The 15,695-nt window shown below is 35.5% G+C and overlaps 1 protein-coding gene across 2 annotated transcripts; it reads left to right on the forward strand.

Moving 5' to 3' along the window:
* The first annotated feature begins 800 nt into the window (after nucleotides 1–800).
* LOC145558430 (uncharacterized) lies at nucleotides 801–13,069 on the forward strand. Of its 2 annotated transcripts, none has more exons than XM_081619671.1 (6): nucleotides 801–1,229; nucleotides 2,069–3,290; nucleotides 4,348–4,422; nucleotides 8,442–8,656; nucleotides 10,130–10,353; nucleotides 12,086–13,069. In XM_081619671.1, exons 2-6 carry the CDS (start codon nucleotides 2,174–2,176, stop codon nucleotides 12,741–12,743), a joined length of 2,289 nt encoding a protein of 762 aa, XP_081475797.1. In that variant the 5' UTR covers nucleotides 801–1,229; nucleotides 2,069–2,173; the 3' UTR covers nucleotides 12,744–13,069. The 2 variants fall into 2 exon arrangements, with proteins under 2 accessions (XP_081475797.1, XP_081475798.1); XM_081619672.1 differs by having other exon boundaries at nucleotides 2,112–3,290.
* The last annotated feature ends 2,626 nt before the right edge of the window (nucleotides 13,070–15,695 follow it).

The following is a 15,695-nucleotide window of genomic DNA, read 5'->3' on the forward strand; positions in this document are numbered from 1 at the left end:
GGTTTGTATAAATATTATGAACAATGAATTCTATTTGGCAGGTTTAGATACCCTCCCTTGAATGAAAAATTCAATTGGAGGGAAAAAATTTAGATGCAAAAAGTGTAAAAATTTTTAAGTGGTTGAAATTTAAGGAGGGAAATCAAAACCCTACAAAATTTCAGATTCTCTATTTTTTTTATTATTTATTTTTTTTTTTAAAAAAAGGGTCCCCTCATTCCCTCCATTTTTATGACTTAATCACATGCCCTTCCACCCAATTATTCTCACTTAAATAATCCTTACAAGTTTTGCCTAGGAGTCTGTGTTACCCCTTTGTTGCAAATAATTGTTAACGGAGGTAGTATATTAATGGACATTTAAAAAAAAAATTACAATAGAAAAATTCGAAGAGAAAAAACATTAGGAAATGACATGTGTCATTCGCGGTGTTTGTTTTGGTATTAAGTTATAAATTGATTATTAATTGATTGATACTCCGTATTAAGTTATTAATGATTGATTGATAATTAAGATACTTTTGGTCAAGTTTCCTCATTGAGATATATAATGTTAAACTAGGCAATTACTTTAAAATAAAGGCGATATTATGAAACGAAGAGAATAATGTTATTCCCACCGATCTATACACTATTATTTACACTTTTGCCATTAAATAAGCACCCCATAAATTGAGTTGCCCTTAAAAAAGGCCCAATTATGAAAAAATAAGTGATTGAAAAAATCCATTATTTGTACACCTAATAAAGGCCAATTACATTACTAGATCTATGATCAACAAGAGTACAATTACCCTTTAGAATTATACACCTTTTTTCAAGCCAAAGTGCGGCGTGACTAAGCAAGTTTTGCTAGAAGGCGTCAGAGCCCCACAAGCTCATACACCTTTCCAAATGTGCTTACTTCTTTTTGCATGCTTACTTCTCTGTCCAGATTCCTTCTTACCCTCGCACTTTCTAGGATTAGTAACACTAATTAAATCCCCTTCACTTTCTAAGATTCTTCTTCTCTGATTTCCATGTTGATGCTACTCCTTCTTTAATCTAATCTCTCCATTTTCAACTATTTGTACAGTACACTTCATTGCCTCACATCACTCAGATTCTGAGATTTACTACTGTTTCAGAAATTCTGATTTTTCTTTTCAATTACCCAATTAGATTTTGTTCTTGGTTTATTGGAATTCAACTGAATTTTGATCTGGGGATCTCAATTTTGGTCCTTTTGAGGTAAATTTTAATTATTTTTTGTGGGGTTATCCCCAATTTTGGGATTATGTAAATTGAATATATATTTTTTTTGAAACAATGTAAATTGAATATTGTTATTTGCTCTGGTTTTGTTATATGGTAAAAAAAATGATGTTATTTGGATGGAATTTGATGTGGGGATTCATATAGAAATACATTTCTACTAACAAAGGGTTAAATATAACCATAATCATCATAATAGGAAATTGAAGGTTATTTAGAGATTTGTTTTGTGTCGGTTGTTATGGTTTGCATAAAATTGGATGTGAGCTTAATTTATTATTATGGCCTCGATATGTGTATAAATGAATATTCAACAAGATATATGCATTTTTCTAAGGGGGTTTCCCTCTTTTAAGGGTTAAATTTAAATTTTGCAGCTTTTTTGGGATCTCAATGTTCTTGGCTATGTTTTTGAATAAGTTGCCTTTTTGTATTGTGTTTAAAATCTGTGATAAGTTTGTGTATTTGAAAGTTGTGAATGTGTGTCATCATAATTTCAAATCTGTCTGATGGTTTAAATTTAGAAAGATTTCAACTTTCAAGTGTTCGAATTTTGGTTGTTGATGATGTAACTGCAATAGTTTTGTGATTGTATAATAAATTCAATGTAATTGTATTGATTACTGGGCTTGTGCTTGCTTTTATCCTTCAATTTTGCATTTTGGCAGCAGTGTAGTTTTGTGTTGTTCTTTGATGAGTTGCTTAGCTTATAACCTAATCTTGACACGAAGATGATTCAATAGTTTACTATTCGAATATTTCTTTCCCCATTGTATGTCACATTGAATGATTTGTTGGTTTCTTGTGATTGATAGGGATAACTGATTTCCTGGTTTTTGTGGATTGCTGAACTTATAGGGAGAAGTCTCTATCTTGGTTTCTTTTTATGAGTGGATTGTCTAAAGTAGAGGTCTGGGGATATGGGGGCAGCGAGCTCTAAAATAGAAGATGATAAATCCTTGAAATTATGCCGTGAAAGGAAGAAATTAATTCGACTAGCTCTTGATGGGAGGTGTGCCCTAGCTGCTGCTCATTATGCTTACATCCATTCTTTGAAGGCTACTGGAACGGCAGTAAGAAAATTTGTGCAACCAGATGGTCCAGTAGAGTCTTCCCTGTATACTTCCACCAGTGCCACTCCAGAACCACTTGCTTTGACAGAGAGGTCATATTCTCGTTTTTCATATCCTTCACCATCAGTTTCACAACGTGTGGAGACTAATGAACGTCTGGGTCCATCTCCTTCACCTCCTACTGTGGGCCGGTATCAGGCGCACCGTATGAATTTCAGGGGAAGCTTCATTAGAAAAGTTGAAGAAAAGCCTCCAGTAGTTGTCACTGGGACTGTTACTTCATCGAGCACACCACAAAATTCCACTCCTCGGTCCATTGATAGAACCGAACACTCTCCATCAGAAACTCCAACTCACCAGCCTGGAACTCCATCCCATCTACCTGAAAATTCACCTTGGGATTATTTTGGGCTTTTCCATCCAATTGACAATCACTTGTCTCCCGGTGAGCAAAGAGATCTAGACCATGATTTTGGAAACAATGATAAGCTTAAACACATTAAACATGATGAGGAAGTTCCTGAACTAGAAGATGGTGAGGAGAAAATCTTTTCTAGTGGAAGCGAAGAATCTGATTCCGATGAATTTGATGATCCCTCTTCTGATACACTAGTACGAAGGTTTAAAAATCTAAACCGGGAAGAAAGTAATGGTGGAACAAGTACCTCTCCTACAGCGCATAGTGCTGAATCAGAGAATGAAATTTTTGATGAAGAGAAAGTCAGCTCTCCTAAGTTGTCACCCTTGAAAACAAAAGCTTCAGAAGCTACAATTACTCCTGCAACTAAGGTAACATCAGAGAAAGATGATGATATTGAGCATAAGATTGCCCCTAAAGACTTTCTCTCTAGTATGAGAGAAGTTGAAAGTCTTTTTGCTAGAGCTTCTGAATCTGGGAAAGAAGTGCCGAGAATGTTAGAAGCAACCAGAATACATTTTCGTCCCTTGTTGCCTGGGAAAGAGTGTAAGAACCTTTCTCATTTCTTCTTTTCATATTATCTGGAGAGAGAAGAATCCAATTCTTCCTTCATCTTTATTACTTGATATTTCTTTTCACGTGTCATTAAAAATGTTAAGTTTCTGTAAAGACTTGAGCTTCAGTTCAAGTATTTTGGATTTTTATCTCATTTTGAGGCTTTTATGATAATGGCTCACTGGTAGTCTTTATATCAAATTGGCATGCATCTATATTTTTTTGTTCTTCAATCTTAAGACTTGTTTAATTATAGATTACTGTTTGGTATGCATCTTCATATGCCCATATGGTCTGTGGGGTTAACATAAAGTGCTTTGCGTAGATTATGAGGCTCTTTCTAAAATGTGGGATGTGATTTTAGCATGTAATTCTTATTGGGAAGTAAAGTGTTAGAAATGTTCCATTGATATTGTATAGATGCCGCTTCATAAATATTGCTTAGACACATTACCATTCATGGGTGCATACAAAATCGCAGTTGAGAATTTGAGATGGAACGAATGATGGAACTTATCTCATCTTTACTGTAGTTTAAGTGTAAAACCCATTTGGAAATATATTTTCTCTCACCCTTCTCTTTTCATCAGGGAGGTAAGAGTCTTTTAATCCTACATAGTGTTCTCATTGTCTAAAGTCACTGGTCCATGCATGCTTACCTTGTCCAGAGCCTGGGAAATTTCCTTTACAATTTGTATTATATGCTGTTACTTGGTCATAAGTAGCTGCATAGACCAAATTCTCGATTCAGGAGACTGCCTGGCCGCGTCCCATATATTTAATGCTGCTATTAGATCCCAAAATAGCTTTATGTGGTAATTTTTTAAAGTGCATCTATATTCAACATTCTTGTGACTTGCTGGTTGGGAATAATTTTGGGATTATATGAGGTGGATTTTTACTTCTGTGCTGGGAAGGGGGCCTATTTAAAGTGATTTACTAGTTGCAGTACTTTGTGAAAGGATAAGGGTGTAATCTTTCTATGCTATTCTTCTGTAAGGCAACTTTTGTTAAATTTTCTCTAAAACATGCAACTTCTCTTTTGCAGCTGGTGCGTCAACAACAGCTACTTTACTCAAGGCTTGTTTTTCCTGTGGAGAAGATCCAAGCCACGTTCAAGAAGGTGACTTTCATTATTTTAAACCTACAGTTGTGTATGCCTTGACTCTGATGTCTTTATGTTCGTATTATTGGACTTGCCTTGTGTTTGCCCTTACTATGTCTCTGTATACATCTATCATCTTTCTTCTCAATACATAGCAATTGTGAAATAGAAGTGTCATTCTTGCACTACCTGCTGAACCGAAATGGCTTAACGGAGTGCTAGCTACTGTATCCTTCTATCTTTTTTCTTCTCAACACATTGCAGTTGAGAAATGGAGGTGTCATTCTAGCACAAACCTGCTGTGCGGAAAATCGGAATTGGCTTAATGGAGTACTAGGCTACTAGCTATTGTGACCATTGCTCATACTCTAATTTGACTAATCTGGAACCAAAAAAAAAAAAGAAAACGAAAAATTCAAGCCTTAGCAAGTGTTTACAGTGAAAAAAAGAGAATAGAAATTTAGTTACCAGGCCAAGAAGAGGAGAGAGACAAGCATTTAAGGTTTTGAGCCACTGTCACAAAGGTAATGAAAGCAAAACTTCGGACAAGACGACCGGAGTGCTGGTCATCACAATTTACTTGCCTCTCCTCATTTTACAAAGGCCTGGTGTTTTACTTGCTTTTTATAGTGAATTTCATCATGTGTTGAAAAATTGATGGATTTTTCCTCAAACCCTAAAAACCTTAAGCTTCTATGTATTGATTGAAGTCTAGAAAACTAATAAAACAAATTTACAAATTATTAACTAGACCTTCTTATCTCTCTTTGATTTCTAGTTTGCCCTGCTTCTGTGTTTGTGTGCAAATTGTCATATATGACCCATAATTCATTCTCAAATTAGTGTTGGTTTGTATCGACGTTGTTGCTTGAGTAACATAATTGAATGGTAAACAAGAAGGAATGAATTCTTAGGTAGATGTGTAGGGAAATGTTGTAGTCATTTTTGTTTCAAATCATGTTGAACTAATATACAAGTAGTGCCAAAATTCATCACTATGTGATATATATTCTTCCCCAGTTCTGCTATAGGGACACCTTTGTGGTTATAATGATTGGGATGGTCGTTTGGGTTGGATTCAAGAAATTGAATTGTTATTGTCTTGAGTAGATAAATACTCTTAGCCTTTTCGGTAAGTGAATGACTTCCCTATTGAAGATTCTGGTGTGAAAGAAAGCTAAAACTCATAGTGCCCACACAGAGAGAGTTATTCAATTAAGAATTTCGAAGAACTAATATACAAGTAGTGCCAAGGAGTGATGCAAATAAAAACAAACAGAGGGAGTATTAAGTAAGATCATTAAGGTCGTGTTTGGCAAAAGTAGCGGTAGCGAGTAGCTTTTAGCGGTTGAGTAGTGGGTAGCTATTAAGGTAGCGAGCAGCGGTCAATTAGTAGTGGGTAGAGGTTAGCTGTCAAAGTAACGGTTGATAGTATGAGTTTTTGGCAAAATTAGCGGTTGCAATACTAAAATATATCAAAATTCATATAAATATTGTTTAAAAAGTAATAAAAGCTATCAAACGCTACCCGCTACTTTCAAACGCTACTATTTTTAACGTTTGAGAAAAGCTACCTAAAGGCTACCTCTACCTCTACCGCTAACCGCTACTAGAACCGTTACCTTGCCAAACACTATAAAATTTTTTCTGGTAGTCAAAACGCTAACCGCTACCTCCAATGCTACCACCAAATAGAGCCTAAAACAACTACTCATTCCTAAAAATATGACCTACTTTCCACTAACAACAGGGGAAAAAAAGGGGGGGGGGTCTTTTATCAACTAAACACAATAAAGTTATAAAGTCAATTATTTTGCATAAAAAACCTACTGTGGTGAATAGGAGTGACTAATTTGTGATGGAGGGAGTACTCACAATGAAAAAGGGCTGATATAGAGTAAAAATAATTAATCGCATGAGTGAAGAAATTATTCAAACATTTGGTTGATTGTATATGTGAAGGAACTTCATTGCCATTCAAAGGGATACCTTGCAAAAGGCTAGGAAAAAGGGCATAATAAGCATGTATCATGTGACTGATACGTAATGTTTGTTGTTAGTGTTTCTGAAGGACTTTTAGGATATGTTCTCGTTAATTGAAATAAGGTGGCTTGGTGTGGTCTGAATTTATGTAGTCTGGTTTGCTCTGAATATTTTTAGTTTGTGCTGGTGTAATCAAGCTTTAATTATATTTGTTCACTAATACAAAAGAAAAATCAATATCAAGTGGCCAAGTGGGTCTTGTTTAATTTGTCTTTATTTATATTTCCAAATTTATAATTTCTACAATGTTTACTAATACAATATTTTAAGATATGACAATAAGTATTAAAAAGTAAGGCCTTGTTCTCTTCACTTTAAAAAAAATAATATTCAGTAAAAATATTACTCCCTCCGTTTTTAAATACTTGCTCCACTTTCCTTTTCCGGCCGTTTTTAAATACTTGCTCCATTTCATTTTTTGGAAAGCTTTTACAATATTTAATTCATTTCTCACACTTAATGGACCCAACATAATACTCTCTCTCCTCCTATTCTTCCACAATTTTTTATTCTCTCAACTACCCCTCTACCTCCATATTTTATTACTTTCTCCAATTTCTCCTAAAACTCCGCGCATGGAGAAATGGAGCAACTATTTAAAAACGGAGGGAGTAAAGATGATTCCAATTCAATAAAAAAAATTTCAGTTTAGTAAAAATAATTTAAGTTGAGTAAAAAAAAAAAAAATTTCAGTTCAATTAGTTTAAACTAGAAATATACTAGATTATCAGTAAAAATAGCCCTTGTTATGTGTGTTGAAACCTTTTTAGAGTTTTTACTACCTCTGTTTCTCAATACATACATAATTTCTCTTTGCATGCAAATCTGTTGTGTGAAGAAAGGGATGAACTTTGACAACATTTTGTTTCTCATGTGATTAGAAGAGAGAGTTGTACTACAAAGTTTTAGGAGTGGATTATTCCCTACTTATATACTAGGTAGCACGAAAACTGTTATAGGATAAAAACTGGAAGAGTATGGGGACTGAAAAACAGTAAAATCATATTTTTAAGAAATGAGTATGGCAAGAATACAACCAAAAAAAAATAAGAAAAAAATTAATTGCATATTTAAAAAAATAACAAAGAAGGAATTCAAAGATTAAATAATTAATAGTTAGGTCAGTCACAAGACTCGCAACTTACAATGACATAACCACACAAATTAATTAACAAATAATTAAGAAAATAGAATTTACAAAAGGCATCATATAAATGATTGAAGAAAACATAACATCCATATGACCCCAATTCAAGAAAATTATGGAAAGAATGAAGGTAAAACTGTAAAAGAAAAATGAATCTCCCTTTTTAGTTGAAATAGAATGGGTACCGATGAATTTTGCCAAAAACATCCTTGAGTTGCCCCAATCAAGTACGGACTGTACCCAAAATCATTGACCATATCCATTAATTGGAAACATATTGGGGACATATTCATGGAGTACCCATATCATCCAGGTACCTGCTAAGTACTCATTACTGATTTGTCAATTTGTAGAAGCAATTGTGCACAGCTTATATAATGTGCAGTGAAGTCAATTCACCCCCCCCCCCCCCCAAAAAAAAAAAAAAAAATACATTGAACGGAAATGATGCAAGTTTAGTAAAACATCCCTAAAGGAAATATGTTGCATGTATCAGAAACGTCAGTAGTTACTTTTTCCTGACAATTTATGTACTCCCAATCTCCCATCTATTAATTTGAATAGCATGTTTTTGACAATGCATAATGATCAGAACAATTAGAGAAGTAAGTGCATAGACTGTATACCACAACTTTGGTATTTTGATTTTGGGATATCACGAACTTAAATGTTTATAGATTTGTGTTTTGCTAGTCTAATGTTGATGTCAGTTGCCAAAGCTTGCTTATTCATAGTTGGAAGAGCTTGCAGCATTTGTTCTTTGTCTCTGACCTAAATGGATTTCATTTTGTATGATGAATTTTAAGAGTTATTAGCTATTGATATAATTTTTTTTGTCCTTCTTCAGAGCCTACTCAGTCCGCAATGAAATACTTGATGTGGCATCGAACTACATCGTTCCGCTCATCATCATCCAGGAACTTTCTTGATTCACATGCAAGAGAAGATGTTGGGGACTTTACAAGTGATCTATTTGATAATATCTACATGAATTCTGGTAGTCATGCTTCTACTTTAGATAGACTTTTTGCCTGGGAGAGAAAGCTATATGATGAAGTTAAGGTACTTAATCTTCCCTTAATTGTTTTTTCTGGACCTTTCTCAACTTTACTTTCATATACATTGACGTCCTTATAGTTTGGGATCGATTCAGCTATCCATGTACTGGTATGCCATTAGTTAAAGATTTGTTGCAGTTATCAAAATCACTGCATACTGTTCTTTTAGTTGTTGCTAGAGTGTATATGTGCTAACGCAGGGTATATACGTAGCATGTATAATTAGAAAGAAAAACAATAGGAGATGTGGAAGTTGTACAAAAAATGGAGAAGTGGAAATTATGTAATTGGAGGTTATAGGAAATAAAAAAAAAAAAAAATCAAAACGCATGAGATTGGAGAATTGGACTTTTGGAGGGCTGTGGTTAAATGACTCTGCAATTATATAAAAGACGTGGTTTGCACGATTGTTTAAATTTGGATCCAAATTATTTTGTGGCTTAGAATTACGCACACAGCAGTTTTGAGTAAGCATATTAAACCAGCCTGGATCTGGGAAAAAACTTGGGTAGACTGTTGCTGCTAGAGTAAAATGCTAGATCCTTCCTTGTAACTTTTGGTATTTGGTTAATCAATGGGTCAATCCTTGCTGTTTTCCCATCTTTTTAGCAATAGGTGATATTTAATATAACAAACTAACAATGTTCTTCAATTATCTGTCAATCAAGTCACAATCATATTGAGACATATAAAAGATGAAACAGACCTTTTAGGATGTTGAGTCAGAATATTTTGAAGGCAAGTTTCCCTGGTTTCATTCAGACGGATAAAAGTTGTAATGTTTGTGCTTTGTTATCATATTTCTGATTATTAATGGTTATTTCTAGAAATTATATAGTCTTAACTTTGGTGTGTTTTTCCGCTCATCCTAACTCCAAAATTTACCTTTCTTTTGGGTCAATAGTAGTATAGTACTGGGCTTTAGGTTTGTCACTATTGTGCAAATCACTAGGTTATTTTTTAATGCAACAAATTTTCTGGATATGGCAACTTTTCCATTTCTAATTTCATGGCATAAAGGTCGAATGCTTGAACATGAACTCATAGCATGTCTTTCATGATATTTGAGAATCTGGGAGACATGGTCTTGGCATGGTAGTTACTAGATAGGTTCTATCATGTTTTATGTGCAGATACTGCTTGCTACATAGCTGACTAATTGTTGGGTTGTTCAATAGAAATAGTTTCTGTAATTAGATGTGGTTCTGTTGCCACGGTTTTCTTACAATGGGCATGTATAATTTATTAAATTGGCAAAAACGGGTAGAAGGTACCTTTTCCGCTATTGGAGCAAGAAAAATATTTCATCCAGAAAGTTACTGTTTGAATGCTACTTTACATATAACGTGTGGCAAAAATGATTTTATTTTGAAGGCAATCTACTAATGCTTGTGATATTTACATGACCTTGACGATAGTTTATGTACCGTCCTCATATTTGTATTGTTTAATTTGTAAAAACTTGCTTTGATTACAGGCTAGTCAGCTTGTCAGAAGGGAGTATGACATGAAATGTAAGATTTTGAGAGAACAAGAATCTACGAGTGAAAGTCATCAGAAGATTGATAAGACTCGTGCTGTTGTCAAGGATTTGCATTCTAGGATTCGAGTTGCAATCCACAGAATCGATTCAATATCAAGAAGAATCGAAGAATTGCGGGACAAAGAGCTGCAGCCACAACTTGAGGAATTAATTGAAGGGTATGTACTTCCAGATTTCTTAGTTTTACAAAAAAAAAAAAAAAAAAAAAAAAAAAAAGGGGAATTCTTTTTTTGAAATGGACTACTAGTCTACTACTACTACTAATACTAATAGGAATTATAGGTAAAATTCTATGACAATATTTTTGCAAAATTTATCTTCAGGCTATCTGCTGTAGTTCAGGCTCCTTATGGACATTATGAAAGCCACTTGATTCTGGATCATGACCTATAATAATGGATTACATAGAAACTCTAACTTCCCAAATTTGGTATTTTTGGTGTTGTAGTTGGGCAGGTGAGGTTAGGGTTTTTTTTTTTTTGGTTTGGGCGGTTGGTGATGTTTGTGTTGGACTTGGGGTTAGGATGGTCTTTAGGGTGGTGGTAAAGGATGGTCGAAGCTTTCATGGTGTAGAAGAGTTTGGGGTTATTGTATGAGGTGGGATTAATGATAAGAGTAAAAGTATCTCATTTTATTATAATTACTAGATGTAAGCCCGTGCGATGCACGGTTTTTAAATATTTCATTTTGTATATTTTTTTTTTTATAATTTCTTAATATTTTTTGTTGTTATTTTCTATTCTATTATTTTAACATTAATTTAAGGTTAAATATTTTGTTAAGTTTTAAATTATTCTTATTCAAATTTTACGTATATAGAACTTGAATTTATAAATTGAAATAAATATTATCTCATTCATCGGATAGTTAGATAAAATCATTAAATCAAAATATATTTTTTAATTTCTATTTGTTAATTTTTTCTTAAATGGCGACTGAAAATTTAAATTCTAAAAATTAATATATAAATCTAATTTTTCATCGGTCAAAATATTACTTTTGCTTATGTGGCGTGCGATGCACGAATTTTCATATACATTTTGTATATAAATATTTTTTTTGGTGATCTCTTAATTTTTTTTTTTTTGCATTATAAGTTTTAAAATTTTGTATGAAAATATCATATCATCAGATATTTACATAAAGCCATTAACATCAAATGATAAGTTTTTTAAATAATATAAATCCTAATATCTAAAGATAATTTTTAGTTTTGTAACAAATAAAAATGATAAAATTTAGTGTTCTTAAATAATTAAAATCCTAATAAATTACTATTCGTCGTTTTTACCTACGTGGCAAAAATTTAAAATTTCATTCGTCACTTTTGTTTAGGTGGCGAGTGATTTTTTTAATTCTAAAATAAAATAGAAATCTAATTTTTAATTGGTCGAAAATATACCTTTTCTTATGTGGCGCTCCCAATGCTCTCCAAAAATGTCTACTTTATTTATATATATTAGATTTTTTTTTTTACAAAAAACTAAACACACTAATCTGCAAGTAGTCTCTACTCACTAGTAAGGTCCACTGCATTTTTACATGCCAAAGGCCCATCACACTAATCATCTAGCAGTGTTTAAAACTGGTCTCAAGGAAAGGGCCTGTAGTCCCATCCTTATAAGCATTACTTCAATCATAAGGTTGGAGGAGATGAGATTCGGACCCTGACTTATGTTTGTTGGATGGGAGATCTACCATTTAGTTTTTCTTGTTTCTCATTATAATAGTCTTGCTCATCATGTGGCTGAAATTATATAATCTACTAGTTGCTGAGCTCACCATCTCATTGCATTTTTTGAGGTGATTTAGACAGCCTTGTGATCATTGTGGTCTCAACTGTTTTTCCTTGGTTTGAATGCTTTTCTCACAAGGTTCATTTCATGACAGATTACGAAGAATGTGGGGAGTGATGTTTGAATGCCACAAGCTACAGGTGCATATAGTTACTATTGCATTCATAAATGGAAACGTGAAACTATCCTTACAATCAGAATCACGTCGTTACATCACTCTCCAACTTGAAGACGAATTGCACAAACTGTCCTTGAGTTTCACCAAATGGATCAATGCTCTGAAGTCTTACATCCAGGCAATTAATGAATGGTTAAACAAATGTGTCATTGTTCAGGAGGCATCTTCAAAGAAGCGAAGGTGGGGGCCTCCACCAGAGCGGAGATTGAGGTCTGCAGGCCCTCCAATATACACCATCTGTGGTGCTTGGCATGACTCACTCAAAGATTTGCAAGTGACGGAAGTGGCAGATAAAATCAACGGATTAGCTACCGAAATATCACACTTCATTCCTCACCAAGAGAAAGTCCACGGGAAAAGGACCTTCAAAGAAACATCACCTGTGGTTGAAATGCGTACTCATGAAGGCTTTGAGGAGTGGAATACAGGCTATGATCGATTCCAACTAAGTTTTGTCCATTTTCTCAATGAGCTTTGTAAATTTTCAGATCATTCTCTGAATATGTATACGGAGCTACAGACTAAAATCGAAGAAGCTAAGAGACTCTATGAGCACAAGATGTCTCAACCATAAATCCATAATTATAGTTGTTTGACAGATGACATGGGCCATATGGTATACAGATACAGGTATATATATTAAACTTTCTTCAATGGAAATGGGGTAAAATTTTATTGGTTTTGGCATATGTACAGGGATGAAGAATAAAGATATACTCCTGTCTCAATGGTTCGTAACTCTTTCCGAGTTTAATAAAAGGAGTTAATTTGATTATATCTTCCCTACAAAGTCATGTAGTCTAAGCTTTCTATCAGCAGATTCAATTGTTGTTGTAAGAAAAATAGCAGAATGATGTAATTGGTTAAATTTTATACATGAAATGCAAAAGTTATACAGTAGTAGGTTTAGTATAAGCAAAATGGTCAGTATAGATCTGTCATTGGATTCATCTTTTACTATGAATTTTTGGGTTTGGCCGCTCAGTGGCTGAAAATTAAGTGCAATGCCCATATATTGCTCTAAATCCCAGATGATGTAGATCTTCTCTTATAATTTAGAAAATGTTAACAATCTGAGAATTGTTAATAAGCAACTGTTTACCGAACAATTAATCACTAACTTTCTTTTTTCTTTTTTTTTTTTTTTTTTTTTTTCTTTTTTTTTTTTTTTTGGGGGGGGGGGGGGGGGGGTGTGGGGGGCTAGCCCCTCATGAGTCTTGAGCAGCAAAAGAAAAATTATTACTTCCTCCGTACCTTTTTTACATTCCTACTTTCTTTTTAGGTATTTTAAAATTACATTCCTCCTTTCCTTTTTTAGTAAGTATTTTTTTTTCCAAATATCTCAAATTAGGAAATTTTGTGTAAAACTATCCTGAAGATAGGGTCATTTGTGAACAACTACCCAATTTTTTTTATTTGTTTAGAACTATCCGCAAGTTTGAAAACGTTTGAGTAGAACTACCCACTAACGTTTTCTGTCCAATTAAAACATTATTTTGGCTATATTTTTCACTTTTATCAATTACAATGGTCAATTAATGCTAAAATAAGCAAAAATCCCAATTCAATTAAACCACCAAACCTTAGAATTCAAAATCCCCAAATAATACTAAACTCATGAACCCTAAAATGAATTCTAATTAAAACCCTTATTAGGTTAATTAAGGTAAATTAAAACCTTTATACAAACTGGGAGAGTTAATTGGGTGGAAAAAGTGAAAAAAGTGGGCTCCGGTAGCGTCTTAATTTGACGGAAAATTTTAATGGGTAGTGTTTTGGGTGTTTTTGTCCATTAGGAGAGTTATGTCACGAAGTCTGATCCGGCTGAGTTGTACCTGCAAAATAACGAAGACTCCGGGTGGTTGGAGCTCCACCTCCGACGGTCAAGTTAGTAACTTGAAAAGGAATAAAGAGAACGGAAATTTAAGTGGGTATCTGTTCGGATTCCAAGCTCAGGTCTTTCTCTGATGTGAGAGAATGCAGGTGTAATAAATGATTGAATTTGTCCCCAAAGTGGGAAATATCTCCCTATTTATAGGGTCCTTGGAAAATGTGCCTCTATCTAGGTCACTTGACCTACTTTCAGTGGGCTGCGCCGCAAAACGGCGCTTCTAGGGATTTGGGCCCTTGAAGGCCGCAATTTCAGAGGTGTATCTGAGGGCGCCAAGTGTCAAGAGGATGTTAGACCACGTGGGCCATCCTGAGCTCGACACATGGCTTCCTCTCATTGGTCCACGTGTCTAGGGTATTTTTACCCTAAACATTTGCCCCTCACAGGTTGCACGTGCATATCACGTGGGGCCTGTGACACGTGTCCACCTTTCATGGGTGAACAGTAACGGGTAAAATTTTTGAATTTCAAATCAAAAATTTCCCTCCACTTTCACTTTCTATAAATAGAAAGTTACCCCCCCCCTTTCACACTTTACGTTCACATTTGACTTTTTAGTGAGAGAAAGAGAGAGATTCTCTGCTCCCGTCTGCGTCACAGCAAGTTCACGTTTCCGAGTGCGAGCAGTTCAACACCCGGTTTACCGGCTGTAGCGGTTTTCAGATTTTTCAGAGTAAAAGCGAGGTAACCGCCTGTACCATTTTAGCTTTTCTCCCTTTCAATTTGTATACCATTTTTTCTCCGCCTGTATACCTAGTTTATTAGAGAATATAAATGAGTTCTCAATCCACCCACTCGGCACTGACTAGGACACTCAGCCGATCCCCAGGAACGGCTGAGTCTAGAACAGGGGGTGCCTTTGCTGGACTGTCGGAACCGATATGCTCGTCTCCGAATTCCTCCCTCTCTGTGTCTGTGTAGGACACAATGGCCAGAACGAAACAAACGGCCAGACGCTCTAGGAGCCGGCGCACTATGGAAGTGCCAGCCGATGAGGTGTTCCCAGACGGGGAACAGAGGGATTGGGAGGAGAGTGGTTCCGAAGAAGAGGCTCCCTCTACTTCCGGGAGCTCCGGGGTACGAAAGGTAGAAGGCGAGGGAGCCGCCTCCTCTAATGAAGCCGGCGATGCTGAGGCCGGCCAAGGGTCAAGGGCCGAATCTTCCGGCTCTGACCAGGACAATTTTGCGGCTGACTATCAGCAGCCGCCCAAGGTCGCTGACAACCCTAACCTTAAAAGGACCCGGATGCTGCCGGGTAACATCGCCCTTCTTAATAGCGGATTCAGGGCCTTCAAGGAAAAGCACCCCTTTGGAAGGGGTTGGGAGATTATCGTCCCTCCGGCTGACGCTGTAATGGCTTGGAGTGATGATATTGAGCACGCAAATGACTACTTCATCTGCTACGAGGCGGTTATCAAAGCCGGCCTCCGGTTCCCCCTCCACCCCGGGATTAGGAAAATCCTTAAGGGGTACGATCTAGGGGTTTGGCAGCTCACCCCCAATTCGTGGGTGAATATTCTAAGTTACATCGCCGCCTGCGAGTTTCAAAACTTGAACCCCAGCTTCTCCGCCTTCGCTCATATGCACTATTTGAGAAAGGCTCCAGGCGGCCATGGGGCATGGTATACTCTGACT

This window comes from Chenopodium album, chromosome 9, assembly GCF_948465745.1.
Source record: "Chenopodium album chromosome 9, dcCheAlbu1.1, whole genome shotgun sequence".
NCBI classification, from domain to species: Eukaryota; Viridiplantae; Streptophyta; class Magnoliopsida; order Caryophyllales; family Amaranthaceae; genus Chenopodium; species Chenopodium album.

Bases quoted from the DNA above. Each gene is read 5' to 3' on its own strand.
- LOC145558430 (XM_081619671.1), top strand. From the start codon at position 2,174: ATGGGGGCAGCGAGCTCTAAAATAGAAGATGATAAATCCTTGAAATTA. The intron at 4,423-8,441 runs GTGACTTTCATT...GTCCTTCTTCAG, and splicing joins TCCAAGCCACGTTCAAGAAG to AGCCTACTCAGTCCGCAATG. The intron at 8,657-10,129 runs GTACTTAATCTT...CTTTGATTACAG, and splicing joins AGCTATATGATGAAGTTAAG to GCTAGTCAGCTTGTCAGAAG.